This window comes from Solenopsis invicta, chromosome 16 (assembly GCF_016802725.1).
Source record: "Solenopsis invicta isolate M01_SB chromosome 16, UNIL_Sinv_3.0, whole genome shotgun sequence".
Lineage (NCBI taxonomy): Eukaryota > Metazoa > Arthropoda > Insecta > Hymenoptera > Formicidae > Solenopsis > Solenopsis invicta.
The window spans coordinates 6,294,289-6,321,466 of NC_052679.1; the positions used below are offsets into that span (position 1 = coordinate 6,294,289).

At 31.0% G+C, this 27,178-nt stretch overlaps 2 protein-coding genes across 4 annotated transcripts; both read right to left on the bottom strand.

The window, feature by feature from the left end:
- Nucleotides 1-1,865: 1,865 nt before the first annotated feature.
- On the bottom strand, nucleotides 1,866-14,884 carry LOC105206268 (fatty-acid amide hydrolase 2-B-like). Of its 2 annotated transcripts, XM_039458652.1 has the most exons (11): nucleotides 14,581-14,882; nucleotides 10,310-10,433; nucleotides 8,437-8,609; nucleotides 7,640-7,859; nucleotides 7,265-7,482; nucleotides 6,596-6,707; nucleotides 6,068-6,366; nucleotides 5,905-6,006; nucleotides 2,484-2,651; nucleotides 2,202-2,381; nucleotides 1,866-2,067 (listed from the first exon to the last, which is right to left on the bottom strand). In XM_039458652.1, exons 1-11 carry the CDS (start codon nucleotides 14,581-14,583, stop codon nucleotides 1,939-1,941), a joined length of 1,728 nt encoding a protein of 575 aa, XP_039314586.1. In that variant the 5' UTR covers nucleotides 14,584-14,882; the 3' UTR covers nucleotides 1,866-1,938. The 2 variants fall into 2 exon arrangements, with proteins under 2 accessions (XP_039314586.1, XP_039314587.1); XM_039458653.1 differs by lacking the exon at nucleotides 5,905-6,006 and having other exon boundaries at nucleotides 14,581-14,884.
- A 784-nt stretch (nucleotides 14,885-15,668) lies between these two features.
- On the bottom strand, nucleotides 15,669-25,537 carry LOC105205117 (fatty-acid amide hydrolase 2-B). 2 transcript variants are annotated; one of them, XM_039458655.1, is made up of 10 exons: nucleotides 25,230-25,537; nucleotides 20,654-20,826; nucleotides 20,198-20,417; nucleotides 19,808-20,025; nucleotides 19,134-19,245; nucleotides 18,604-18,902; nucleotides 18,441-18,542; nucleotides 17,383-17,550; nucleotides 17,101-17,280; nucleotides 15,669-16,966 (listed from the first exon to the last, which is right to left on the bottom strand). In XM_039458655.1, the coding sequence occupies exons 2-10, from the start codon at nucleotides 20,819-20,821 to the stop codon at nucleotides 16,838-16,840; spliced, it is 1,596 nt and encodes a 531-aa protein (XP_039314589.1). In that variant the 5' UTR covers nucleotides 20,822-20,826; nucleotides 25,230-25,537; the 3' UTR covers nucleotides 15,669-16,837. The 2 variants fall into 2 exon arrangements, with proteins under 2 accessions (XP_039314589.1, XP_039314588.1); XM_039458654.1 differs by lacking the exon at nucleotides 25,230-25,537 and having other exon boundaries at nucleotides 20,654-20,860.
- Between the last annotated feature and the right edge of the window lie 1,641 nt (nucleotides 25,538-27,178).

The following is a 27,178-nucleotide window of genomic DNA, read 5'->3' on the forward strand; positions in this document are numbered from 1 at the left end:
TTCTAAAACGTTGAATTTTAATTAATAATCATTTATTATTTATTGTTTTACAGATAAATTTTAATAGAAATTTTTAGAATCTTAAAATACTTTTAAATAAAAGAGTTATATTTGTGATTTCCCAATATATTTTAACTAAGGTACGTTGCATCGATTTCAACACTGCCAAGTAAAGGAGAAGAGGGTATTATGGCTACTGTCGACAATATATGGCTACCCCTATTATTTCCTTTATTAGATGACTTATTCTAACAATTGCTTATAGAGTTATTGGTTTAGTAGCCCGTCGTTTTTTTGTGATGTTAATATGCCAATACATAATAACTAACAATTATTATAAGATATTTTTACTTTTGAACACTTCTAAATTTTTTTAAGGTACACTTTTAATCTTCACTAATAAGTTAAAGGCGGTATATACGCCGTAGCTATCAAAAATTTAATTTATCAAGTATTATTTACTATGTTTAAGGAAAATCAATTATACCAATAAAAACTTTATACCGTTTAATATTATAAAAAAAAATTTTAACATAAAATATTTATTTTCTTATACTTAAAAAAGAAACTTAAAGAAACTCTTGCATTTTTGTCACATAAAAAAAGTGGTGAGATTTACGACTACTCATGTGTAAGATACACGGCGCATCGATAATTTAAAAATAACATTTACAAATATGATATAAAATAACATAATGACTTATAAAATGTGTTTACAAAGTTTATTAAAAAATAAGAACAGTAAATATGTATACAAAGTAATAATAATAATGCAATATTGAAGAAATTAATATGCACAGACATCAACAGAGTGCAGATATGTGCGTATTGTGTTCTCAACATAGTACTTAACATAGGGTAAGTGCTGCTTTCCAATCACTCAGTGTCTGTATTACGGCATAAATCCCGCTCGCTGAAAAGGCCGTATACCCTAAACAAGTGAAATATACAAGATATCAAACTAAATAAAGAATACAAGAGCTATGCACTTGTATCTTCCTTGTATTCTATCCTTTACTATCGCTCTACATTTACATATCATGAAATAATCATTATGCCTTCTATATTTTCTACAGTAATCATTTTACGTAGATGGTAATACACGATCGCGCTACTTCTACATGAAAAAATTAATTCAATTTACGATATTTTCGTTAATATTAACAATAAAGAACTGTAATTACAATACAATACTAATGTAGCATAAAGGTACATAACAAAGTTGTTATGAGCAAATTATCTTTATTCCTTCTATTTTTTCCCCCGCAGCGTAAATATCGACTTTATCCTATAATTCCTCGTTATTGCTAAAATCGAATGTATTATTTTGCTTTAAATTCATTAATTAATAATTAACGCGGGATACGGGGTGTCGCGCGGAAAAATCGTGACACACGTGGCGCATTATTGGCTGAGTGATCGAGCAAACATAGTGGAGAGTCGCGAGAACGGGCTCGCGCGCGTAAATCGCAACTCGCAATCGTGGGGGACATTTCTAAGTTATAAAAAAAATTAATTTGATAATTGTTTGCGTTAGTAATAATGATATTTAATAAATCCAGACGTTCGGAATAGAAAAACAATTAAGAAAAGATAATTGTGAACGTAGTGATACAAGTCGAATAAAATTTCGCAAGGATTTCGTGCGATTGATAAAGCTGTAAAGCGGTAGTGATCTCATCCGAGTAATCTATTAGTATCCACGTGGTTGCTACGCTTAAGAATAATTATACGACAATATTAATAAATGTTTATATATGCATAAATATTAATAAACTTTTAGCATTAGAGAGCATATTTCATTTGATAACGCCACATTTCCGGATTAGTGCGGGAATATCGTAAGAGAGATTGCTGATGAGATCAGTGTTACCACAGCCTCTATTTGTGCGCCATTTGCCTCTGTAGTAAAAATACAATTGCCCAGCTAGATTCAATTTATTTACAAAAGCCTTCAGATACTTTATCGCCTATCGATACCGATGGTGGCACCCATCCACCAAAGGCCATCTCCAGCTCTTTTGCAACCGCCAGACAGAGACGGTCTTGATAAGGCGCGGCTATGACCTGCAAGATTTTATATGTGACCAATCGATTATTTTGGATAATTTTAATTCAAGCGTTTTAGATTTTTCTATTGCAGACGGAGTATATGTTAATTTACTTTGATAATTAACTTAAATTAGTCAATGAAAATTTACCTGAACGCCTACTGGCATTCCGTCATGATCCAATCCCATCGGGACGTGCGTCGCGGGACAGCCAAAAATATTGAATAAAGCACAACTCGAAAAGGATAATAATTCGCATAGCAAAAGTTGCGGAAGAAACTGATTTCGGAAGGTTGGATAAATTAGTACTCCATCGTCCCCCAACAGATCCTGTAGAAGAAACGAAGGAAGAAAATGACAAGCGTAAAGAATAGTAATAACGAATTGACTCCTATAGATGTAGTAATTGTTTCAGATTTTCTGAATACTAACCAGTAGTTTCTGTCGAAGGTCGTCTGTCTGCTTTGAGTAATACGATATCTCTGACTTTGTGAACAGAAAATTCGGTTGAAACGATACAGTAAAAGTAAGCATCTGCTTCGTGTATTGCGATAAACCGAATAAAGCTTTCATCATTTCGGCGGTTGGCCTTTCCTGGTTCTGCGGCAACAAAAAATTGATATCAAAATTAACTGCACAAAATTCAAGCATGTATTGTTTACCATCTCTAAATCTCGTAAGGTGAAACATCACTCTAAAATAACATAGAAATTAGGTAAATGTTTCAAATAATTTGTCACACAAAATTCATTTCTATGATCGAAAATAAATTTGCACTTTCCAATAATTTATTACTTTGCACGATTTCAAGAGAATATGAATATAAATATTACATTTAGATAAATATCTAACACACACACACATACATAATTTGTTCATAAATTTATCGTGTTTACTCTGGAATGTGATTCTAATCAATAAAATTTACTTTTTACTTGTGACATATAACATAATCAAAAATAACGTTTTCCAGAAAAATTTAAATAATAGATATTATCGGTGTGTACCATTTAAAAAAAGGTAAAAAAAAGCGCCTATGTATGATGCGCGCAACTTATTTTGAAATTGTGTAATCTAATAAAAATGATATACGTTTATTAAAAACAAAAATGTGTGAAATCTTTTAAAGTGCGCCTATTATAAAAAGAATATACTTTTTCTACAAAATTAAAGTAGTAGTATTTGTATTTTTTTTTTAAAAACATTCCTATTCTAACCCAACTGGTAGTATCTTCAATTTTTATACAAAACCCACGTGGTACTATCTCTGTATTGTTATTAAAAAATTTTCGTATTTTTAAAATTCAAGTGATAGCATCTTTAATTCTCATTGAAAAATTTTATTCTAACCCAAGTAGTATTTCCTTAAATATTGTGTAATTTAATTCAACCTAAATGCATTTTTTCAAAAAATCTTTTAAACAATCAAAGTACTATTTTTGTATTTCCATTGAAAAATCTTTCAATTTTAACCCAAGTGGTTGTATTTAATTTTAATAAGTTTCAATGGAATATATAACATTTAATTTAAAAGATTAAAGAGGAAACGGTACAAAATGAGAAAATTTTATTAAAATAAAAATTTTTTTATGTACAAAAACATGGCGATGCTAGATAGAAAAAGCAGAAAAGACATAAGAAAGAATGCAATAAATGTAACACTTGTAAGATATGCGTTATAAAAGAAATTTGCGAAATAAGTTTTAGTTTCTTTAACATTTAAGTAATTCTTATCGTAAGTTAAACTTAAGATACAACTTGAATTTTATTTAAAAAAATAAAGATTCTGTTAAAATATAAATTATTTAGGTTAAATTAGATTACAAAATTTTAATATATTATTTATTTTCAATTAAATACCACTTGGTTTAGAAGATTTTCAATGACAATACAGAGATAGTAGCAATTAGGTTTTGTATAGAAATTATTCAATTCTTCTCATTGCTTTTCCTATCTAGCAGAGCCATGTTTTTGTACATAAAAAAATTTTTATTTTAATAAAATTTTCTCATTTTGTACCGTTTCCTCTTTAATCTTTTAAATTAAATGTTATATATTCCATTGAAACTTATTAAAATTAAATACAACCACTTGAGTTAAAATTGAAAGATTTTTCAATGGAAATACAAAAATAGTACTTTGATTGTTTAAAAGATTTTTTGAAAAAATGCATTTAGGTTGAATTAAATTACACAATATTTAAGGAAATACTACTTGGGTTAGAATAAAATTTTTCAATGAGAATTAAAGATGCTATCACTTGAATTTTAAAAATACGAAGATTTTTCAATAACAATACAGAGATAGTACCACGTGGGTTTTGTATAAAAATTGAAGATACTACCAGTTGGGTTAGAATAGGAATGTTTTTCAAAGAAAATACAAATACTACTACTTTAATTTTGTAGAAAAAGTATATTCTTTTTATAATAGGCGCACTTTAAAAGATTTCACACATTTTTGTTTTTAATAAACGTATATCATTTTTATTAGATTACACAATTTCAAAATAAGTTGCGCGCAACACACATAGGCGCTTTTTTTTACCTTTTTTTGAAAAGGTAATTTTATACTGATATCATGCGTTTTGCAGTGTCAAGCAATTTGTATTTTTTTGTAATAAAAGACATGATTTCAACTTGGCAAAATTGTAAGAAAAAAAAATAGAATAAAATGTAATATTGTAATTCACAAAGGTATATTAAAGTTCAAGATATTACGACATGGGCTGGCATAGTAAGTTATTCAATTAACACAGAGATAGTACCACTTGAATTTTGCAGAAAAAAATAAAAGTTTTTAGGTGCGCGCACATACACTTGGTGCCTTTTCTTATCTTTTTTTTGAAACGGTAATTTTGTACTGATTATTCTTAACCGGGCGGAAAACGGATTAAAGGATTGTTCGCTCCACCGAAATCGCCGTGACAGAATGGTCAGTTGCGTTAGGTGACAACTACTATTCAGGTTAGATGAAGGTGCATGACATGATTGATTGAATATAGCTAATATAATATAATAGCAAACGCCTCTCTGTGACGAAAATATGTACTGGACAAGAAAATCTTAGCGACGATGACGTTTCTTAAATGTAAAAATTGAGATTTGGACTTTGCGTCGCGATATCTCCGTTCGTAGGGCACGGAGAGAAAAAATAAAAACACTTTTATTATACAAGTCGAGGCCAAGCTATCGTTTGAAACTACTCAGAACTTGATCGGTTAGCCGTTACTGAGATCTGATAATTTCGCATGCTTGGAACTCGCTGACTCGCGTAAAAGAGAGACGGTCTGCGACTCGCTTCTCCTACATAGGCGCGAGTCACGACCGCGCCTCTAGATGAGGTCGTACACGTACACAATCATTGTAAATTTGCCATTTGATGACATTCGATGGCCTTGCACATATAGTGCGTTGATTAAAATAGTACATCCTGTATGTAAATACACGATTTGCATGCATATAATTATTAGAGCATCAAAGACAAAAAAACGGGAGTATTCTAATAATAACATTATAGAATCAAGAATGCATAACAGTATTTTGATAATAAAAATTATGCAACATTAATAAGATGATTTATTCCACTTCTGAAACAATGTTGCACTCAAGACTGCATACGCGGCTGCAATACCGTAATACTACACGTCCATTTTTTAGCACAGTCGAGAAAGGGCACGAACGTGACGTTACTTCTCCGTACGGAAATTTAGCTAGTTAATTAAATTTTCCTTCTCTATCTTTGCTTCTCAATTCTATGACTTATATATTAGAAACAATCATTAATTTTATTTAACGTAACAAATCTTGTGTATTTTATAACATAAAAAAAAAGAATTTTGTGTATCTTGTACCTCGGAATGGTTCGCATCCAGTAGCAATCGAGGCCTATCCTTTACAAGCGTAAATTGAGTTAACACAATTTCGGGAATCGTAACTGGCCATTCTATCGGTAACTGCAATATCAAATTAACGCGTGCGTTAAATCATGCGCGTACATCACTACAAATACCGTACCTTCTGCACAGGAATATCGTATCGAACGAAATGATTAGCGGCTTGCTGAACGCAATTCTCAATTTTCGGCGGCGTTGACAATATGCCGAATGACCTGTCCAATCCTTCTCGATAATAGATCTTTATTTGTTTCAAGTCCACTGGTACGTCTAAACGTAAGTCGCGATTGCACTTTGATGTCATCACTTTCATAAGCAAACTGAGATCTTCGGCGTATTTGGTCATTGGACCGATGGTCAGGATCATTTGAAGGAATGCGTCATCGGTGTATGGGAAGTGTCCATTAGTCGAAACAACTCCTGCAAAACAAAAGAGGAGAGAATTAATATAATAATCGCACAAATTTCTTTAACTTGCAATTTTATCGGCGGACTTGTAAAATATTTTTTAGCACACTTTTTAATATCTGTAGTACTTTACAAAAATAAAATTGAAAAAGAATTATTATAATTTAATTAAAGAATTTAAGATCATTAAAGGATTACAACTGGTGGAGAATACTAATATATTAAAAAAAGATCAATTTACCAGGCGTGGATTTGTGTCCGAAAACGCCATTTAGAAAAGCCGGCAGTCTTATAGATCCAGCCATGTCCGAACCAATACCCATCACGGAAGCACCTGCTCCGAGCAATGCACCCTTAAACAAAGATATAATTAAATACTTTTTTTTTTTTTATTTAGAGCGTGTCAAATTGTTACATTTTAAAGGAAAATTGTATAAAATCTAGCTACGTATCTTACAATTAGAATTAGATCGGTTACAAAATAGTGGTGTCTCGTGGTAGTGCACTTTTCGAGAAAGGAAAGCGAAAGTCGTAAATAAATGAATAATAAACGACAACATACGATTTGCCTACTTAAAAATGTGGAACTTTTACATTGATTGAAATTATCACTCGGAAAGTAATTTTCGTGGGTAGTCTACATTCATGACCGACAAAACGTCAGTAACTCTAATTGCTAGTCACCATAATTTATACAGATAGTAGCATGTTTTATATAAGAATATTTATTATATAATTTTTCATTTATATGCCTGCTATAATGTAATAGGTAATATGTTTTCTTTTCCCATAACACTTTACGTTATATTCTTTTGATTCCTACCATTTTTATTTTATATATAGAAACAATGATATTTTTTTTTTCGAAAGTTAGTCATTCTCAAATGTTTAATAATTAGAGTTGAATCACCTCTCCACCGGACGATCCACCGGGCGAATACCTAGTGTCGTAAGGATTACAGGTGCGACCGTACAACAGATTCGTGCTATCGTAGGCGAAGCACAACTCCGGCGTATTTGTAACGCCCAGTGGTATCGCGCCGGCATTTCGCACCATTTTAACAACCTCTGCATCGTGATCCGCCTTCACTCCTTTACGAGGCAAAGTGCAACCTGTGTGGCTCAAGCCTGTAATCATAATAATACCTTTTTACATAGAATTCCCAGCTAATATATTTCAATCGTGTACTTAATATAATTTATGTCTACATTTCATATTCATGTTTTTTTAAGAATATATAAAGATGCGATTATTGCAGTATTAACATCAAGAAATTACTCATACCTTTTACAGCTAGACACTCCTTAATGGTAATTGGAACACCGTACAGCGGTTTACATTTCTCTAAAGTTTCAATATCAAATTCGCCCTTTTTTAATTGCTCGTCACAATTTTTCGCCTCGATTAGTGCATCGGAAAATCGTTCGTCAATGGCAGCGTTAATGAAAGGATTTACTTCTTTAATGCGCGAAATATACGCTTCCACTACTTCGCAACTTGTAATCTATTTTTTAAGTACATTTAAAATAAAATTCATATTTATGTAAAGTTATCATTTTTTGTATTTATGCGTGTTAAAAAGAATAGTGAATTGTTCACCGAAAAAATTGTATTCTTAACTTAAGAATATCCCACTTAACTATAGTATGTTTTCCTCTAAAATACGCGCCAAGAGGATTTTCTTAATTTAAGAGGAAAACCCTCTAAAAAGCATATTCTTAATATAAAAAGAGACTGCGTCTGCCGTGTGTGCGAGCGCGATCCAGCGCGGCGTGAACAAATGCGTATCATCGAAAACGTGATGCACGCACAGCGCGCATATGGTGGCGACGATCATCTTTGCAAATTAAGAATATATTCTTAATTTAAGAGGAAATATTCTTATATCTGTTAAGAGGACATATTAAGTACATAATTCAAGAATACAATTTTTTCGGTGTTACAATAAAAGAAAATTTCATAATAAAAGTCGTAATAATTACATGAATATATTTTGTGCCTGTAATAAGCACAAATTAAAAAAAAAACTTGTTAATATACACGGAAGAATATTAGTACAGAAATATTAGTGAATTCTTTACCTCTCTCTGTCTTATTTTTCTAGCGAGCGTCGTGGCACTCAACATGTAAATCGGATGTGTTATCGGGGGTATACGTGACGGTTTCTTGTAAATGAACAATAAGATGCGACGAAATATTGCATATATAATGTTTATGATACTAAACAATATACGTATTTTCAGCATCATTATGCCTGTAATATAATGAGTTATTTATTTAATGTCTCACATAAATCATCGAGGCTTTATACTAGTTTACACGAGCAGTTAAGGGGTAACGACACTCTAGAGCACAAAAAGAAAGCTGAATTTTGATCATTTTTTTTAAGAACATATAAAAAAATAGAACATTGAAGGAATTTACTAGTCATATATTTAAAAACAGGCACATTAAGGAATTTACTAGTTAAATATTTAAGTTTATAAAAAAATTTTTTTGTCAATTTTAATGTAAAAAATAGCGGCGCTAGTGCTCCATAATCGCAAACATCATTTTTGAAAAGCGTCGCACGAGCGGACAAATTCCTCCTACAATTTTTTACCTTTAACAAAAAACCTAAATATTTTCAAATCTAGATATGATTAGCTAGAGAAGTAGGAAATTTTAAAATTCTGTTTTTTTTTTAATAGTGCAGTTTAAAAACAGTTTAAAAAAGAGTTTTGTTTTTAGAGAAAAAATTGCGTAAAAAATTGTTTATGAAATAAAAAGTTTGCAATGTAATTAAAAATTCGTACGTACTTTTTTGAGAAATTATCCTGAAGCTACAATTAAAATTTCATTTTATGAAGATCTGTTAAAGTTATGCGTCCGCCCGATTTGAAAAATGCAAATTTTGAGAAAAACAAATTTAAAATTTTATTAGAGTTTAAAGAAATAAATTTTTAATTTACCTTCAGTCTTTGCTAGATTTGGCCTTCTATGTCAAAAATCTTCTCCTCTTCTTCCTGTCTGATCGATATAATTGTCAAACCTGTTTTGCAACTTCAGTAAGCGAACGCTCCGAAAATTTGATGCAACGCTCGTTGGCTTTTATACAAAAATTTAGCCCAATGCCGAATAATGAATTTCACTCTTGACTTGCGCGTTTTAAAACCAACAACTTCCGAAATGTCTATCAAAACAGTCGTTAAGTATAATATGCAATAACTGTACGTAGAAATTAATTTTTATGTCACTCGTATCTTTAGACGTTTTTAGTTTTTTAACATATGTTCTGACTTGCTCAAACTGCGAAGACTCCAGTTCAAATCTATTTATCGGTGATCTGCCGAATACTTTCGGTATTTTTGTTTTCAAAAAACTAAAATCTTTTCTTTTTCCTTTCTTGTTCAAGAATGGTCAAGAAAATATTAAATAATTTTGAAATAACCAGCTGGTGCGCTGCTGGAGTCGCTTCAACGGCTGATGGTGCACTAATACTAAATATTTGCATTCATACTACTATCGCTACCTATAGGTAAAGTCAAGCTTTAAAAAACTGGCTTATAACAGGTTTTTGGGAGCGCTCAGCGCACACTGCAGGTATCCCGACAAAATCTTTTTCATAGGATCTAAAAATTTTTCCTCCATATAAAACAATTTGTACTTTATTTCTGAGATCCTAAAACATATTTTAAGCAAAAAAAAAAGAAAAATCGATTTTTTAAAAATTCTAGAGAGTGTCATAACCCCTTAAATTCAGCTCAACCAATTTTACTTTCAAGTTTACGTCCACGTGTTTCGTTCAATACACATCGATATGTTTAAAAAATCTACTAATCAGAGAAACGGTCAGAATTAGTATTGCGTAATTATGTAAGAAGTTTTAAAGTCACGGACACTATCGGCACTTGTACAGTTAGCGAGGTGGTCCTATTGAATTTTGCATTGAAAATTGCGTCACCGTTCGCTGACCTTCGGATAATTGTAACCATAAGTCTATCGTGGTTAAACATGGTGTTGACAGCGTATTTGTTTGGAAAGTATTTTCAGCAAATGGGCTTAGTCCACTCGTCCTCATTGAAGAACTAATGAACAGCTAGAAGTATAAGGATTGTATGAAATACTGAGGAACAATCTCCTTACTTATTCGAATAGTTTCATGCCGGAAAAATGGATATTCCAACATGATAACAATTCCAAACATACGTCAAAAGTAGTAAAGGATTGGCTGGTGTCAAACAGAATTTAGGTTCTGAAATGGCCAGTTCAGTCACCAGACATTAATCCATTAGGAAATTTATGGAAAAAGTTTGGATATCGCATTGGGAGCCAAAATCACTCGAATCGCGCCGATTTGCTTTAATATTTACAGGAAAAGTGAACAAAAATACCGTGAGATTTTTTAGAGAAGCTAATTGAACCAATGCCACGGCGTTGCAAAGCCGTTATCGCAACCAAAGAGATAGCGACTAAATATTGAGATCAAACACTTCTGTTTATATTTGTTAAATATTCATCGCATACAAAGTGTTTTTCTTCATTAAAAAAATGGCCGGAAATTTTTGTCCACGTAAATTTTGATTTTTTGTAAATGAAAAAGTGATATTGCTTTAATAAACAATATATACATGTACTATATTATTGACGTTGTTTTGACGTGCCTTATTTCCTAATAAAAGAAGTATAATTTATTAACTGCTTTATTTGTAATAATGATGAAACAAAACGATCTGGCCGGAAAGTTTTGACCGTCAGTTATATCAGGCATCACATAATATTTAAATATTTATAATCATTTATTATAATTCATTTTTGAAGAATGTTATATAACATTTTATATAATATTTTTACAAAAATATATAATTTTATAAAATTTTATACATTTTACATACATAAAGACAAAAAATCATAACTTTTATTCAACACGTTATTAAAATATAATTAAAAAAAACATAGTAAGTAAAAAATTAAATATTTATATTAACTTTTATACGTATTTTATACATGAATGTTTGTAGAATTTTATGATAAATCTTTATAATCTGTTTAATGTAAGATCACAAAAATGTTTATAAAATATTTTGATAAATATTTATAGCATACTCAAATAACTATTATAAATATTTTATAAGTCTTTTATAAATTTTGTCTACTGTCTAAGATAGTTACTTGCAGCAAGTGGGCGGTCGCATCTTTAAACACGGAAGAAGAGGGAAGAGATTCTCGCTTTTTGGAAAGTTACATCAATGTTTATTCGAAATATATATAGAAAGACACTTTTTTTAACCGCGACAGCCATCGACTCAAAAATTTGTTAGTCATTTTCGGTTAAAGCTCACGCCTGAATTAGTGAGTGCTCAGTGATAATTTATTATAATTAGTTTCTACATTTAGACCCAATAGAAACAACCAAAGGCAAGAAACTGATTATCTTGAAGAATCACCGAGTGCTCACTAATCTACTTTTTCTGCTGAACGTAAATTTGTCTAATATTATGGATCTTGAAAAGTATACGTATAAATTGGAAGCTAAAAGTAATATCATGAATTAAATTAGTTGTCAATTTAATGAACGTCAATTTAATATTGTTCGATTTTTCGTAGGTGTTTTCTCACACCTGACACGGTGAAGTACACGTTTTAACATGATAATAAATTCTCTAGTTTTTTTGCTTTATACTTTTATTTGCTTTATGCTTATTTTTTTTCTGTGGAAAGAAACATGACTAAACGATCGTGTAAATTGACCGGCGCGACCTGAGTTTGCTCTTTGGTCAAGTACACTCCGAGTCATTCTTGCAATAAAATTTTCTATACAAAAAGCCACGTTCATCACGAACAATTCAATTCTTAGTTCACGGGGTGGCCCGTAATGCGATTTCCTCATCATCGGCTACAAACCTAGAAAGAGAGAGCCTTCGCTCGACAATATTCAGCGCAAACCTCGCTCTCGGATCGTTTCGACATTTATGACAGTCACACCCATCAAAAATACGTTCATGCTTCTTTAATTTAAAAATCATTTTTGTTAATTGCAAGAGGCAATATCATAAATATTGCGTGACAATCTTTACGTTCGGAGAAAACGCTCGTCTCCAGGTGCAGTATATTGTTTTTGTAATTAAATCAGCTATGATTTATGTTATATTTGGAACAAACAGTTTTTTGTGACAATACTATGACATTTTCAATCAATTATAATTCTCGGATGCATCATGTGAGAAGAAAAAGTGAGTCATCAGAAATAATTTCAAGTAAACTATTACGCAATAACATAGTGCTGAGCTAAAGGTATTTAGTAGGTACTGAAGAATAATAAGATAAACACGTTAACAGTATATTTTTTCAGATACAAATTAGACATAATTTTTGAATATTATAGTTAAAGAACACAACAACATTAATTACTTTATTGATAAAGAGTATCCTGGTATATATCGCAATAACTGTAGGTAAAACAATAATAGTTATTAAAGTTGCGAATGTCTAATTAAAATTGTCTAACTAAGATTCAGATTATCCAACAATTTATCTTATCGTGTTCTGAGACATTTGTTCCGGACTCAATGTTTACTTTGCACAGTACCGTTACGTAAAAGCAAAAATGATTGGTGTCTCTTAATAATAGATGTCATGCGTTTTATTATTCGAGAACAACAATTAAATACGTGTTGTTTTTTTTTTTTAATCATTATTACCATTCTCTAAAATAGAAATCAGTGTATCATTCACTAAAAAATAGTGAATGGTTTGATTTCAATGTTATAACTAGCTTTAGTTAAGTTAATATTTTTTTTAGAAATTAAATTAAGTTGAAGTTAATGACTTAAAAATCTAATTTAGTTACGTCGAAGGTTTTATATATGAAGAATAGTTAAATTTTGCATTAAGATCAAATTAAAAGTAAATTATGAAAATCATTAATAAATTAGAATGTTATAATTCTTTACAATTACTGTTTTTCTTACATTTTTAGATTATAGATAAATTAGATAAATAACAAAATAATTACAAGGTAAGTCAACAAATGGATTTAATATTTTCTTTGTAAATTACACCTACATGAAATAAGAAAAAAATGTTTTTTTTTATATAAAAATGTTTTTTTTTTTGACAAATTTGAAATTTACACTGATAAAAATAAATCAAACATACACGGAAAGAACAATTTTACTGCAGTATTTAAAAATTTTGCTAGATGCAAATCAGAAAATAACTTTATGTTGGGCGATTAAAATAATTATATGAGACACTCAGGCATTCTAATGTTGCTCCTAACAATACTAACATTCAAACAATCAAGTTAAACGTACGATACAATTTCTTAAATAGTTAAACATAATTTTTTCATAAAAATTAGACGATCTATATATTGGTCACAACGATAGTGACGAATAATAATTTTTACAACCTCCGACTTATGCAAGCTGCGCGCCGCATATGCGTCGGATTTATAATAATGAATAATATATTATTACGTATAATAATATTATACAGTATTATGCAATAAATGTATTGTTACTTTAAAAATTTTTTTACATAGATAAATTTTTATTTAAAGAAAAAAGTCAAAGTTTCTGTGTTTTAAAAATAACTATTAGTTAGAATTAAAAATTAATAATTTGAAACCAACTAAATTAAAAGTTATCAACTTTTTAACTTAATTATTTTACTATTAACCTTTTAACTACTTTCATTACCTAACCATGCAATGCCTATAATTATATCAATCAGTGACACGCATTGTTTTTTAATGAGATAATATGCAGATTCCTATTTAAAGAATATGCGCACTATAAAATTCAACAAAAAACAAGATTGTGCTTACCTGTTTTTAATACGAGCATATTACATAATATTATCAAGCTATTAATTATAACTTTTTGTTTGTCACATTTTAAAATAATTACTAATGACGTAAATTTTTATTTATGGATACGTGCGTCTGATTACGTAAAGTAAAATCAGTTTAATCCAGATTCATAAAATAAAATGGAAAATAAGATACTACTGTTATCTTTTTACCGATTTAAATTTAAATGCTTGTTGACGCGAAGGCAAATAACGATAGTTCCTGTGAACTACTCTAATGTATATTATTATTTTTTATATGATTTGCCTTATTTTATTTCATTTATCTTATAAAACAAGAATCTTTTTACTATTATCGAAAAAGGAACTGTCTCTTCGCTTATCGAAAGATCGTTATTTTAGAAAAAGAAAAATTATTTTATTGCACGTACCATTGAATGATGTTTAATTCAGCGAGCTAATTTTCTACTCAAATTTTCCTTTTCGTGGTTTTTGGTCAAACTGAACAACTATACTCGAGAGGCGTAGCAAATGTGTGGAATGAAAAGTACCAAACACTTTCCAGTAGTTTATTATTCCAAGCGCTTAAAATAAAATACTGCGCTCCTGCGAATCGCATCCGCAAAAGCGTATCGCGCAAATGATCCAAACTATTTGAATATGCGCGAAACAACCATTTTCTGTCTAATCATATCCCAAGTACGTGTACTAATTGACGCGCGGCACAGCGAACTGATTGTAACGACGCGACGACTTGAGATTTTAATACAAGTCAGTGGGGGATTTCGATGAATCTTCTGGGTACTTCAGGAACTCGATTGCCCTCAATAGTCGCAACACTCGCGTATGGAAGATAACGATAGCATCGGTCTTTGAAAAACAAATATCCGTGATATATTTAGAATTGCAAAACGCTCACCAGCAATTGTAATCTGACAGTTACATCTTACACAGTCTGCACATTTTGTGAGCGTCTCCGTTTCAAACCTCCAGACTGATCTCGTTATATTGAATTAAGAAACTTCTACTGATTTTAATTAATACTTCAGATTATCGGATTCACAATATATTTATGTAATCGAGTTATGTTCTTAAAATATATTTTCTTTAGAAACAAGAAACTATTTTTTTAATACTTTACTTAGTGCAATTATTGTTTCTCAGCTTATTTCTGAATTAAATTAAAATTGCAAATTTTATTTTATTTATATACGCGTGATTTTTTAATTAGAAAGGAACACAGGATTACATTTTTATCTTTTACTAAAATGTTAAATTTTAATTAACAATTGTTACTTATTATTTCAAGCGTAAGTTTTAATACAGATTTTCGGAATCATAAAAAACTTCTAAATAAAATAGTAATATTTGTGATTTTACAACGTATTTGAACTAAAGTACGTTATATCGATTTCAACACTGCCAAGTACTAAAAAATATAGTAAAATTTGTTGAATTTAAAAGGTTGTAATGATTAAGTTTCCACACTCGCAATCATTGTAGTAAGCAGACAACGTTCTTCCTTTTTCCTACAACTGTATTTTTATTATAGAATACAACTAAGGAATTGTCTTGCCGCAAGAAAATTAACAAAAATAATGTTTACGGCAAAATACTTTCTATACTTCGACACGATCAACCGATTATGGAAAATGAGAATCATGAAATTTTACCCTTGGAAATTCTATATAAATCTTGTTGCTGTACCGTGACACAAAACTTATCAAGTTTCATCGAGCAAAGGCACGAACTTCCATTCCTTTTTTGCGAGAGACGTGTCGTACGTACATCCGAACAAATATTGTTTCGTGTACAAGCAAAAATAAAATATTTCCCTTAAACATGAAACAGTAATTGTTAAACAGAATACATTAATTTTTATTTGATACTAATATCGGATTGTTTTTTCTTTGTAGTAACGTCTATGTACTTAAATAGTGTCTTGCGACACTTTTCGTTGTTGCCGTATATTAATTTATTGCTTCAAATTCAATTAATTAATAATTACCGCGGGATACGAGACGCCGCGCGGAATTATTACAGCGATGATAATCGAAATGGGACGGGGCAAACCGGGAAATAGCACGCGAGGCGCATTAATTGGCCGAGCAATCGAGCGAACATAGCGAACAGTCGCGAGAGCGCGCTCGCACGCAGAAATCGCAACTCGCAACTGTGCGGGATATTTTTAAGCTTTGACAAAAAATTAATATGATATTTACAAAATTTGTTTGCGTTAGTAATGATGATATTTATTAGATTAAGTCGTTCGAAATAGAAAAAAATTAGAAAAAAATTAACGAACATGAATAATTTATGTTGTTAGTGTACTGTGCAAGCCGAATAATTGTGAACGTAGTAATACGTGTCAAATAAAATTTTGCAAAGATTTCGTGCGATTGATAAAGCTGTAAAGTGGCAGTGATCTCATCCGAGTGATCTATTAGTATCCACGTGGTTGCTGCGCTTAAGAATAATTATACGACAATATTAATAAATGTCTATATATACATAAATATTAATAAACTTTTAGCATTAAAGAGCATATTTCATTTGATAACGCCACCATTCTGGATTAGTGCGGAAATATCGTAAGAGAGATTGCTGATGAGATCAGTGTTACCACAGCCTCTATTTGTGCGCCATTTGCCTCTGTAGTAAAAATACAATTGCCCAGCTAGATTCAATTTATTTACAAAAGCCTTCAGATACTTTATCGCCTATCGATACCGATGGTGGCACCCATCCACCAAAGGCCATCTCCAGCTCTTTTGCAACCGCCAGACAGAGACGGTCTTGATAAGGCGCGGCTATGACCTGCAAGATTTTATACGTGACCAATCGATTATTTTGGATAATTTTAATTCAAGCGTTTTAGATTTTTCTATTGCAGACGGAGTATATGTTAATTTACTTTGATAATTAACTTAAATTAATCAATGAAAATTTACCTGAACGCCTACTGGCATCCCTTCATGATCCAATCCCATCGGGACGTGTGTCGCGGGACAGCCGAAAATATTGAATAAAGCACAATTCGAAAAGGATAATAATTCGCATAGCAGAAGTTGCGGAAGAAACTGATTTCGGAAGGTTGGATAAATAAGTACTCCATCGTCCCCCAACAGATCCTGTAGCAGAAACGAAGGAAGAAAATGGCAAGCGTAAAGAATAGTAATAACGAATTGACTCCTACATATGTGATAATTGTTTCAGATTTTCTGAACACTAACCAGTAGTTTCTGTCGAAGCTCGTTTGTCTGCTTTGAGTAATACAATATCTCTGACTTCGTCAATGGAAAATGCGTTTTAAACGGTATAGCTAAGGTAAGCAACTGCTTCGTGTATTGCGATAAACCGAATAAAGCTTTCATCAATTCGACGGCTGGACTTTTCTGGCTCTGCGGCAACAAAAAATTGATATCAAAATTAATTGCACAAAATTAAGGCATGCATTATTTACCTCTCTAAATCTCATAATATGAAACATCACTCTAAAATAACATAGAAATTGGGCAAATGTTTCGAATAATTTGCCACACAAAATTTATTTCTATGAGAAAAATAAACTTGTATTTTCAAATAATTTTTCACTTTGCACAATTTCAAGAGAATATAAATATAAATATTATATTTAGATAAATATCTAACACACACACACATATATAATTTGTTCATAATTTTATCGTGTTTATTCTGTAATATGATTCTGTAATATTTATTCTGTAATATGATTCTAATCAACAAAATTTATTTTTTACTTGTGATATATAACACGATTAAAAATAACGTTTTCCAGACAAATTTAAATAATATTATCGGTATGTATTATTTATGAGATCGTACACGAAAATAATTATTGTAAATTTGCCATTTGATGACCTTCGATGGTCTTGCACATATAGTACGTTGATTAAAATGCTACATTCTGTATGTAAATACACAATTTGCATAGATATAATTATTAAAGCATTAAAGACAAAAAAAAACATTAATAAGACGATTCATTCTACCTCTGAAACAATGTTGCACTCAAGACTGCATACGCGGCTGCAATACCGTAATACTACACAGTGAAATACGTCAGTTTTTTTAGCACAGTCGGGTAAGGACACGAACGTGACGTGACTTTTCAGCATGGAAATTTAGCTAGTTAATTAAATTTGTCTTCTCTATCTTTGCTTTTCAATATTAAGTCTTAAATTTTAAAAACAACAATCAATTTTATTTAACATAGCAAATCTTGTGTATTTTATAATATAAAAAAAGAGAATTTGTGTATCTTGTATACCTCGGAATTGTTCGCATCCACCAGCAATCGAGGTGTATCCTTTACTTGCAAAAGTTGAGTCATCACAATTTCAATAATCGTAACTGGCCATTCTATCGGTAACTGCAACGTCAAATTAACGCGTGCATTAAATCTTGCGGATACATCACTACAAATACCGTACCTTCTTCACGGGAATATCGTATCGAACGAAATGATTAGCGGCTTGCCGAACGCAATTCTCAATTTTCGGCGGCGTTGACAATATGCCGAATGACCTGTCCAAACCTTCTCGATAATAGATCTTTATTTGTTTCAAGTCCACTGGTACGTCTAAACGTAAGTCGCGATTGCACTTTGATGTCATCACTTTCATAAGCAAACTGAGATCTTCGGCGTATTTGGTCATTGGACCAATGGTCAGGAGCATTTGAAGGAATGCGTCATCGGTGCATGGGAAGTGTCCATTAGTCGAAACAACTCCTGCAAAACAAAAGAGGAGAGAATTAATATAATAATCGCACAAATTTCTTTAACTTGCAATTTTATCGGCGGACTTGTAAAATATTTTTTAGCACACTTTTTAATATCTGTAGTGTACTTTATAAAAAAGAAATTGAAAAAGAATTATTATAATTTAATTAAAGAATTTAAGATCATTGAAAGATTACAACTGGTGGAGAATACTAATATATTAAAAAAAGATCAATTTACCAGGCGTGGGTTTGTGTCCGAAAACGCCATTTAGAAAAGCCGGCAGTCTTATAGATCCAGCCATGTCCGAACCAATACCCATCACGGAAGCACCTGCTCCGAGCAATGCACCCTTAAACAAAGATATAATTAAAAACTATTTTTTTTTTTTATTTAGAGCGTGTCAGATTGTTACATTTTAAAGAAAAATTGTATAAAATCTAGCTACGTATCTTACAATTAGAATTAGATCGGTTACAAAGTAGTGGTGTCTCGTGGTAGCGCACTTTCCGAGAAAGGAAAGCGAAAGTCGTAAATAAATGAGTAATAAACGACAACATATCATGTGCCTGCTTAAGAATGTAGAACTTTTATATCGACTGATTATTATAAGCTGGAAAGTAATTTTCTTGTCTAATCTACGTTCATGACCGATGACGAAACGCAACTCTAATTGCCAGTCGCGGTTTTTACACACATAGTAACATGATTTATATAAGAATAATTATTATATAACTTTTCATTCATACGCACGCCATAATGTTGTTGGTAATATGTTTTTTTTCCCCCGTAACACGTTACGTCATATTCTTTCGATCTACACCGTCTGTCTTTTATATACATAGAAAATAATTTTTTGTTCTTCGAGAGTTTCTTAACAATTCACAAATGTTTAATGATTATAGTTGAATCACCTCTCCACCGGACGATCCACCAGGCGAATACCTAGTGTCGTAAGGATTACAGGTGCGGCCGTACAACAAATTCGTGCTGTCATAGCCGGTAGACATCTCCGGCGTATTCGTAACGCACAGTAGTATCGCACCGGCATTTCGGACCATTTCGACAACCTCTGCATCGTAATCCGCCTTCACTCCTTTACGAGGCAAAGTGCAACCTGTGTGGCTCAAGCCTATAATCGTAATAAATGCTGGTTTTCTTTTTATAAATATGAGGATTTCTAGCAAGTATATATGTATATCAATCGTGTATTTAATACAATTAATATAATTCATGCCAGTGTTTCTTATAAAATATATAAAAATGCGATTATTGCAATATTAACATCAAGAAATTGCTCATACCTTTTACAGCTAGACACTCCTTAATGCTAATTGGAACACCGTACAGCGGTTTACATTTCTCTAAAGTTTCTATATCAAATTCGCCCTTTTTTAATTGCTCGTCACAATTTTTCGCCTCGATTAGTGCATCGGAAAATCGTTCGTCAATGGCAGCGTTAATGAAAGGATTTACTTCTTTAATGCGCGAAATATACGCTTCCACTACTTCGCAGCTCGTAATCTATTTTTTAAGTACATTTAACATAAAATTTATATTTATGTGAAGTTATCATTTTTTATATTTATGCGAGTTACAAAGTATAGTAAATTGTTAAAATGAAATAAAATTTTGTAATAAAAGTAGTAATATTTACATTGACATATTTTGTGCCTATAAGCACAAATTAAAAACCATCTTTGAAACTTGTAAATACATACAGAAGAATATTGGTATAGAAATATAGGTGAATACCTTACCTCTTTCTGTCTTATTTTTCTAGCGAGCGTCGTGGCACTCAACATGTGTATCGGATGTGTTATCGGCGGTATACATGACGGTTTCTTGTAAATGAGCAATAAGATGCGACGAAATATTGCATATATAACGTTTATGATACTAAACGATATACGTATTTTCAACAGCATTATGCCTGCAAAGTAACGAGTCATTTATTTAATGTGTCATATAAATCATCGGGGCTTTATGCTATTTTACACGAGCGGTTAAATTCAACTCGACTTTGCTTTCAAGTTTACGTCGTAAAAGTGTTTCGTTCAATACACATCGATATGTTTAAAAATCTGTGTGCTAATCAGTCAGATTTAGCATTGCGTAATTACGTAAGAAGTTTTAAAGTCACGGACACTATCGGCACTCGTACAGCTAGCAAGGTGGTCTTATTGAATTTCGCATTGAAAATCGCGTCACGGTTCGCGGACCTTCGGATAATCGTAACCATAAGTCTATCGCGTGCCTGGTACGTATGGATCATAGAATAACAATGTGTTTACGATGGCTTCTTTCGCAATCAGTCAGAATTAGGTATTTTGGGATCAATGCGCGTTGCGCATTTGCAACGCAGATAAATCAGAATAAACTTTTCCAAGTAGCTTACGTCATATTTTCATTCCTTCGTCATGCGTGTAGAATTTAATTTTGCATAATAAAATAGAGAACAAAAAATATATATCGGGCAACATGTGATATTTAAATAATCATTTATTTTTTAAAAATGTAACGTTTTATATAATATTTTATATAATATTTTTTTAAAAACACATAATGTTATAAAACTTTATGTATTTTATACATATACATGAAGGAAAAAAAATTATAATTTTTATTTGACATGTTATTAAAAAGTAATGAAGGAAAAACTTAGTAAGTAAAAAATTAAATATTTATATTAACATTTAATACGTATTTCATACATAAACTTTTTAACAATTTTATGATAAATGTTTATAATTTGTTCAATCTAAAATCACAAAAACGTTTATAAAATATTTTGATAAAGATTTATAGCATACTCAAATAACTATTATAAATATTTTATAAGTCTATTATAAATTTTGTGTGATGTGTAGGATAGTTACACTCGCTGCAAGTCGGCGGTCACACTTTTAAACACAGAGGAAGAAGAAAACATTTTCGCTTTTCGGAAAGTTACATCAATGTTTATTCGAAACAAATATAGAAAGACATTTTTTTTTAACCGCGACAGCCATCGACTCAAAAATTAGTCATTTTTGGCTAAAGCTTAGCCTAAATTAGTGAGTGCTCGGTGATTATTTATTATAATTAGTTTCTACATTTAGATCCAACGAAAATAACTAAAGATAAGAAACCGATTATCTTGAAGAATCACCGAGAGCTCACTGATTTACTTTCTGTTCTGAACGTAGATTTGTTTAATATTATCGATCTTGAAGCGCATAAATTGGAAGCTAGAAATAATATCATAAATTAAATAATATCATAAATTAATTGCCAATTTAATAATGTTTGATTTTCCGTAGGTGTTTTCTCACACCTGACACGGTGAAGTGCACGTTTTAACATGGTAATAAATTCTCTGGTTTTTTTCTTTATACGATATTCTTTTTCTGTAGAAAAAAACATGACTAAACGATCGTGTAAATTGACCGGCGCGACCTGAGTTTGCTCTTTGGTGAAGTACACTCCGAGTCATTCTTGCAATAAAATTTTCTATACAAAAAGCCACGTTCATCACGAACAATTCAATTCTTAGTTCACGGGGTGGCCCGTAATGCGATTTCCTCATCATCGGCTACAAACCTAGAAAGAGAGAGCCTTCGCTCGACAATATTCAGCGCAAACCTCGCTCTCGGATCGTTTCGACATTTATGACAGTCACACCCATCGAAAATACGTTCATGCTTCTTTAACTCGAAATTCATTTTCGTTACATTGCAAGAAGCAATGTCGTAAATATTGCGTGACAATCTTTATGTTCGAAGAAAACGCTCGTCTCGAGGTGCAGTATACTGTTTTCGTAATTAAATCACCTATGATTTATATTATATTTGAAACAAACAGTTTCTTGTGACAATATGACGTTTTCAATCAATTATAATTCTCGGATGCATCGTGTGAGAAAAAAAAGTTTAACAGAAATGATTCCAATTACACTATTACGCAATAACATAATACTGAGCAAGAGATGCTTGTACTGAAAAATTATAAGATAAAACACGTTAACAGCATATTTCTTTAGATAAAAATTAAACATAACAACATTAATTACTTTATTGATAGTGTATATCCTGGTATATATTGCAATAACTGTAAGTAAAACAATAATAGTTAAGGTAACAATAATATTAAAGTTGCAAATCTTTAATTAAGATTGTTTAATTGAGATTCAGATTATCCAACAGTGTTTATCTTATTATGTTCTCAGACATTTGTTCCGGATACTCGGAATACTCAATATTTACTTTGCACTGTACCGTCACGTAGAAGCAAAAATAATTGATGTTTTTTAATGATAAATAACACGCGTTTAACTATTTAAAAACAACAATTAAATAAGTGTTGTTTTTTTTTAATCATTATTATCATCACTCTCTAAAATCGAAATCAGAGTATCATCCACTAAAAAGTAGTGAATAGTTTGAATTCAATGTTATAACTAGCGCTAGTTAAGTTAATATTATTTTTATAAATTAAATTAAGTTAATAATTTATGAGCTTAATTTAGTTACGTTAAAAATTTTATAAACAAAGAATAGTTAAAAATTGCGTTAAAGTCAAATTAAAAGTAAATTACGAAGAGCATTATTTAAATTGGAATGTCATAATTCTTTACAATTACTGTTTCTCTCACATTTTTTAAATTACATTAAATAACAAAATAATTACAACATTAGTCAACAAATAGATTTAATATTTTGTTTGTAAATTAAGTCTGCATGGAATAAGGTAAAAAATGTTTCTTACACAAGAATGTATCTTTTTTTACCAAGTTTGAAATTCAAACTAATGAAAATAAATCAAACGTACACGGAAAGAACAATTTTACTGCAGCATTTAAGAATTTAACTTAAGATACACATCAGAAAATAACTTTATGTTGAGCTATTAAAATTATTATATAAGACACTCGGGCATTTTAATGTTGCTCCTAACAATTTTTCTAATTTCCTAACACTCTTGCAACCAAGTTAAACATGTACAATTTTTTAAATGGTTAAACCTTATTTTTTTTTGTCTATATTTTAGCCAAATTGCTTTCTCCGCAAAAAATTAGATAATTTATATATCGGTTACAACGGTAATTAGTAATTCTGAATAATAATTTTTACAACCTATACAAGCTGCGCGCTGCATTGCGTCGTATTTGAAATTTTAAACAATATATTATTACGTATACTAATATTATACAGCATTATGCAATAAATGTATTTTTTCTTTAAAAATTTTTTTACATAGATAAATTTTTATTTTAGAAAAATGATTAAAATTTATGTGTTTTAAAAATAACTATTAGTTAAAGTTAAAAATTACTAGTTTAAAATCAACTAAATTAAAAGTTATTAACATTTGAACTTAATTATTTTACTATTAACCTTTTAACTAGTTCCACTACCTAACCATGCCTGCCTTTAATTATATCAGTCAGTGATCCGCATTGTCTTTCAATGAGATAATATGCAGATTTCGATTTAAAGAATAATGCGCACTATAAAATTCAACAAAAAACAAGATTATACACACATGTCTTTAATGCGAGCATATTACACATTATTATCGAGCTATTATAATTTTTTGTTTCTCACATTTTTAACATAATTACTAATAACGTAAGTTTTTATCTATCGATACGTGCGTCTGATTACGTAGAGTAAAATCAGTTTAATCTATTCAAAAAATAAAAAGAAAAATAAGATCCTTTTGTTAACTTTTTATCTCTTTAAATTTACAAACTTGTTGACGCAGCTAAAGATAATTCTTGTGAACTTCTAATGTAAATTATTTAAATTTTATGACTTGTTTTATTTTAATTTATTCACCTTAGACACGGAAAAAAGTAGCTCTCGTTGCTAAAAACTGTGTACGGTAACTAAATTACGTCGAAATATATGGACGGCTAATATCTTACTTGTGATTTTAGTGGAAAGAGTTTAGCTACCTGATATACGAATTTAGCTACAGAAAATATTTGCTATACCCAAAATATACATTAATAACTACATTAATTACCTACCAGTGTATTGCCTACGCATCAGTGACATATCGATTGGTTCCGATAAATATTTTTATGTTGCTATACGCGATGTAGTTCCGATAGACATGCATGTTTTACTAATGTATTAAGAATAACAGCAAATCGTTTTGCTGTAGTTTATAAATTTATGGTTACGACGACAAATACAGCTTTAGCAAACCATGGTTAGCTATAACAGCGAAAATTTTTTTTCCGTAGAAACAAGAATTTTTTTTACTATTGTCGCAAAAGAATCACTGTCATTTCGCTTATCGAGAAGATTGTTATTTTAGAAAAAAAAAGAATTCTTTTATTGCACGTACCATTAAATGATGTTCAATTCAGCGAGCTAATTTCCTACTTGAATTTTCTTTTTCGTGGTTTTCGGTTAAACTGAAGAACTAAACTCGAGAAGGGGCGTAGCAAGTGTGTGCAATGAAAAGTATCAAACACTTTCCAGTAGTTTATTGTTCGAAGCGCTTGAAAGAAATGTTGCGCTCCTGCGAATTGCAGCCGCGAAAGCGTATCGCGCAAATGGTCCAGACTATTTGAGTACGCGCGCAACAACCAGTTTCCGAACAGTCATATCCCAAGCACGTGTACTGATCGGCGCGCGGCACAGCGAACTGAATGTAACGATGCCACGACTTGAGATTTTATTAAAAGTCGGTGGGGGAGTTCGACGGATCTCCAGGGTGCCTCAGGAAATGGATCGTGCTCAATAGTCGCGACACTCGCGTATGGAGGACAACGATCGCACCGAGGCCTTTGGAAAACAAATCTCCGTGATATATTTAGAATTGCAAAATGCTCACCAGCAATTGCAATCTGACAGTTACATCTTACACAATCGGCACATTTTCTAAGCACCTCCGTTTCAAACCTCCAGACTGATCTCGTTACATTGAATGAAGAAACTGTTGATTTTAATTAATACTTCAGGTTATCAAATTCACAATATATTTATGTAATCGAATTATGTTTTGTGCAAAAAAAAATATAGTTTCCGTGGAAACAGGAAACTATTTATTTAATATTTCACTTTTGTAGCTTAATTATTATTCCTCAATTTATTGCTGAATTAAATTAAAATCATCAATTTTATGTCATTCATTTATTTAAATTTGTTAATTGGAATAAGACGCAGACTTTTATTTTTTACTAAAATGTTAAATTTTAATTAATAATCGTTATTTATTGTTTCACGTTTAAATTTTAATACAGATTTTTGGAATTATAAAAGAACTTCCAAATAGAATAGTAATATTTGTGATTTTACAACGTATTTGAACTGAAGTACGTTGTATCGATTTCAACACTGCCAAGCACTAAAAAGTATAGTAAGTAAAAATAAGTTTGTTGAACTAAAAAAGTTGTAATGATTAAGTTTCCACACTCGCAATTATTATTACGCAATAATTGTAGTGAGCAAACAACTCTTCCTTTCTCCTACAAATATAGAATACAACTAAGGAATTTTCTTGCCGCAAGAAAATTAGCAGAAATAATGTTCACGGCGAATTACTTTGAAACGATCAACAGATCGTGGAAAATGAAAATCATGTAATTTTACCCTTGGAAATTCTATATAAATCTTATTGCTGTATCGTGACACGAAACTTATAAAGTTTCATCGAACAAAGGCACGAACTTCTTTTTTTTTAACGAGAAATGTGTCATACGTACAACATTTGGGGCTCTATTCTTGAAAACGTGCAAATAATTTTTGTATACGAAAGTGACAGAATAGCCAATGGAATTATTCAATGATATTCTCCCATTGGTTATTTTGCGATTTTCTTATACAAAAATTAATCTCATGATTTCAAGAATAGGACCCCTGAACAAATATTGTTCCGCGTACAAGAAAAAATAAATTCTTTCCTTAAACATAAAACAATAATTGTTAAATAGAATATATTAATTTTTATTTGATACTAATGTCTGTCGTTTTATTTTCCTTTGTAGTAACGTTTATGTACTTAAATAATGTGTTGCGACACTCTTCGTTGCTTACGTATATCAATTTGTCGCTTTAAATTTATTAATTAAAAATTACCACGCGGGATAATTCCGGCGATGATAATCGAAACGAGACGATGAAGACGGGGGAGTAGTGTACACGGCGCATTGATTGGCCGAGCGATCGAGCGAATATAGCGAAGACTCGCAAGAGCGCGCTCGCGCGCGTAAATCGCAACTCGCAATCGTGCGGGACATTTTTAAGCTACGAAAACAATTAATTTAATATTTAAAAGATTTGTTTGCGTTA

What these genes read in the sequence shown, in the direction of transcription:
- LOC105205117 (XM_039458654.1), bottom strand. Translation starts at nt 20,845, where the DNA reads ATGACTCGTTACTTTGCAGGCATAATGCTGTTGAAAATACGTATATCG. An exon ending in CGGACACAAACCCACGCCTG is followed by an intron (nt 18,903 to 19,133) that starts GTAAATTGATCT and finishes TTTGTTTTGCAG; the next exon opens with GAGTTGTTTCGACTAATGGA. An exon ending in ACGATATTCCCGTGAAGAAG is followed by an intron (nt 18,543 to 18,603) that starts GTACGGTATTTG and finishes TTGACGTTGCAG; the next exon opens with TTACCGATAGAATGGCCAGT.
- LOC105206268 (XM_039458652.1), bottom strand. An exon ending in ATGGTTACAATTATCCGAAG is followed by an intron (nt 8,610 to 10,309) that starts GTCAGCGAACGG and finishes ATTATATTACAG; the next exon opens with GCATAATGATGCTGAAAATA. An exon ending in ACCTTCGACAGAAACTACTG is followed by an intron (nt 2,382 to 2,483) that starts GTTAGTATTCAG and finishes TTTCTTCTACAG; the next exon opens with GATCTGTTGGGGGACGATGG.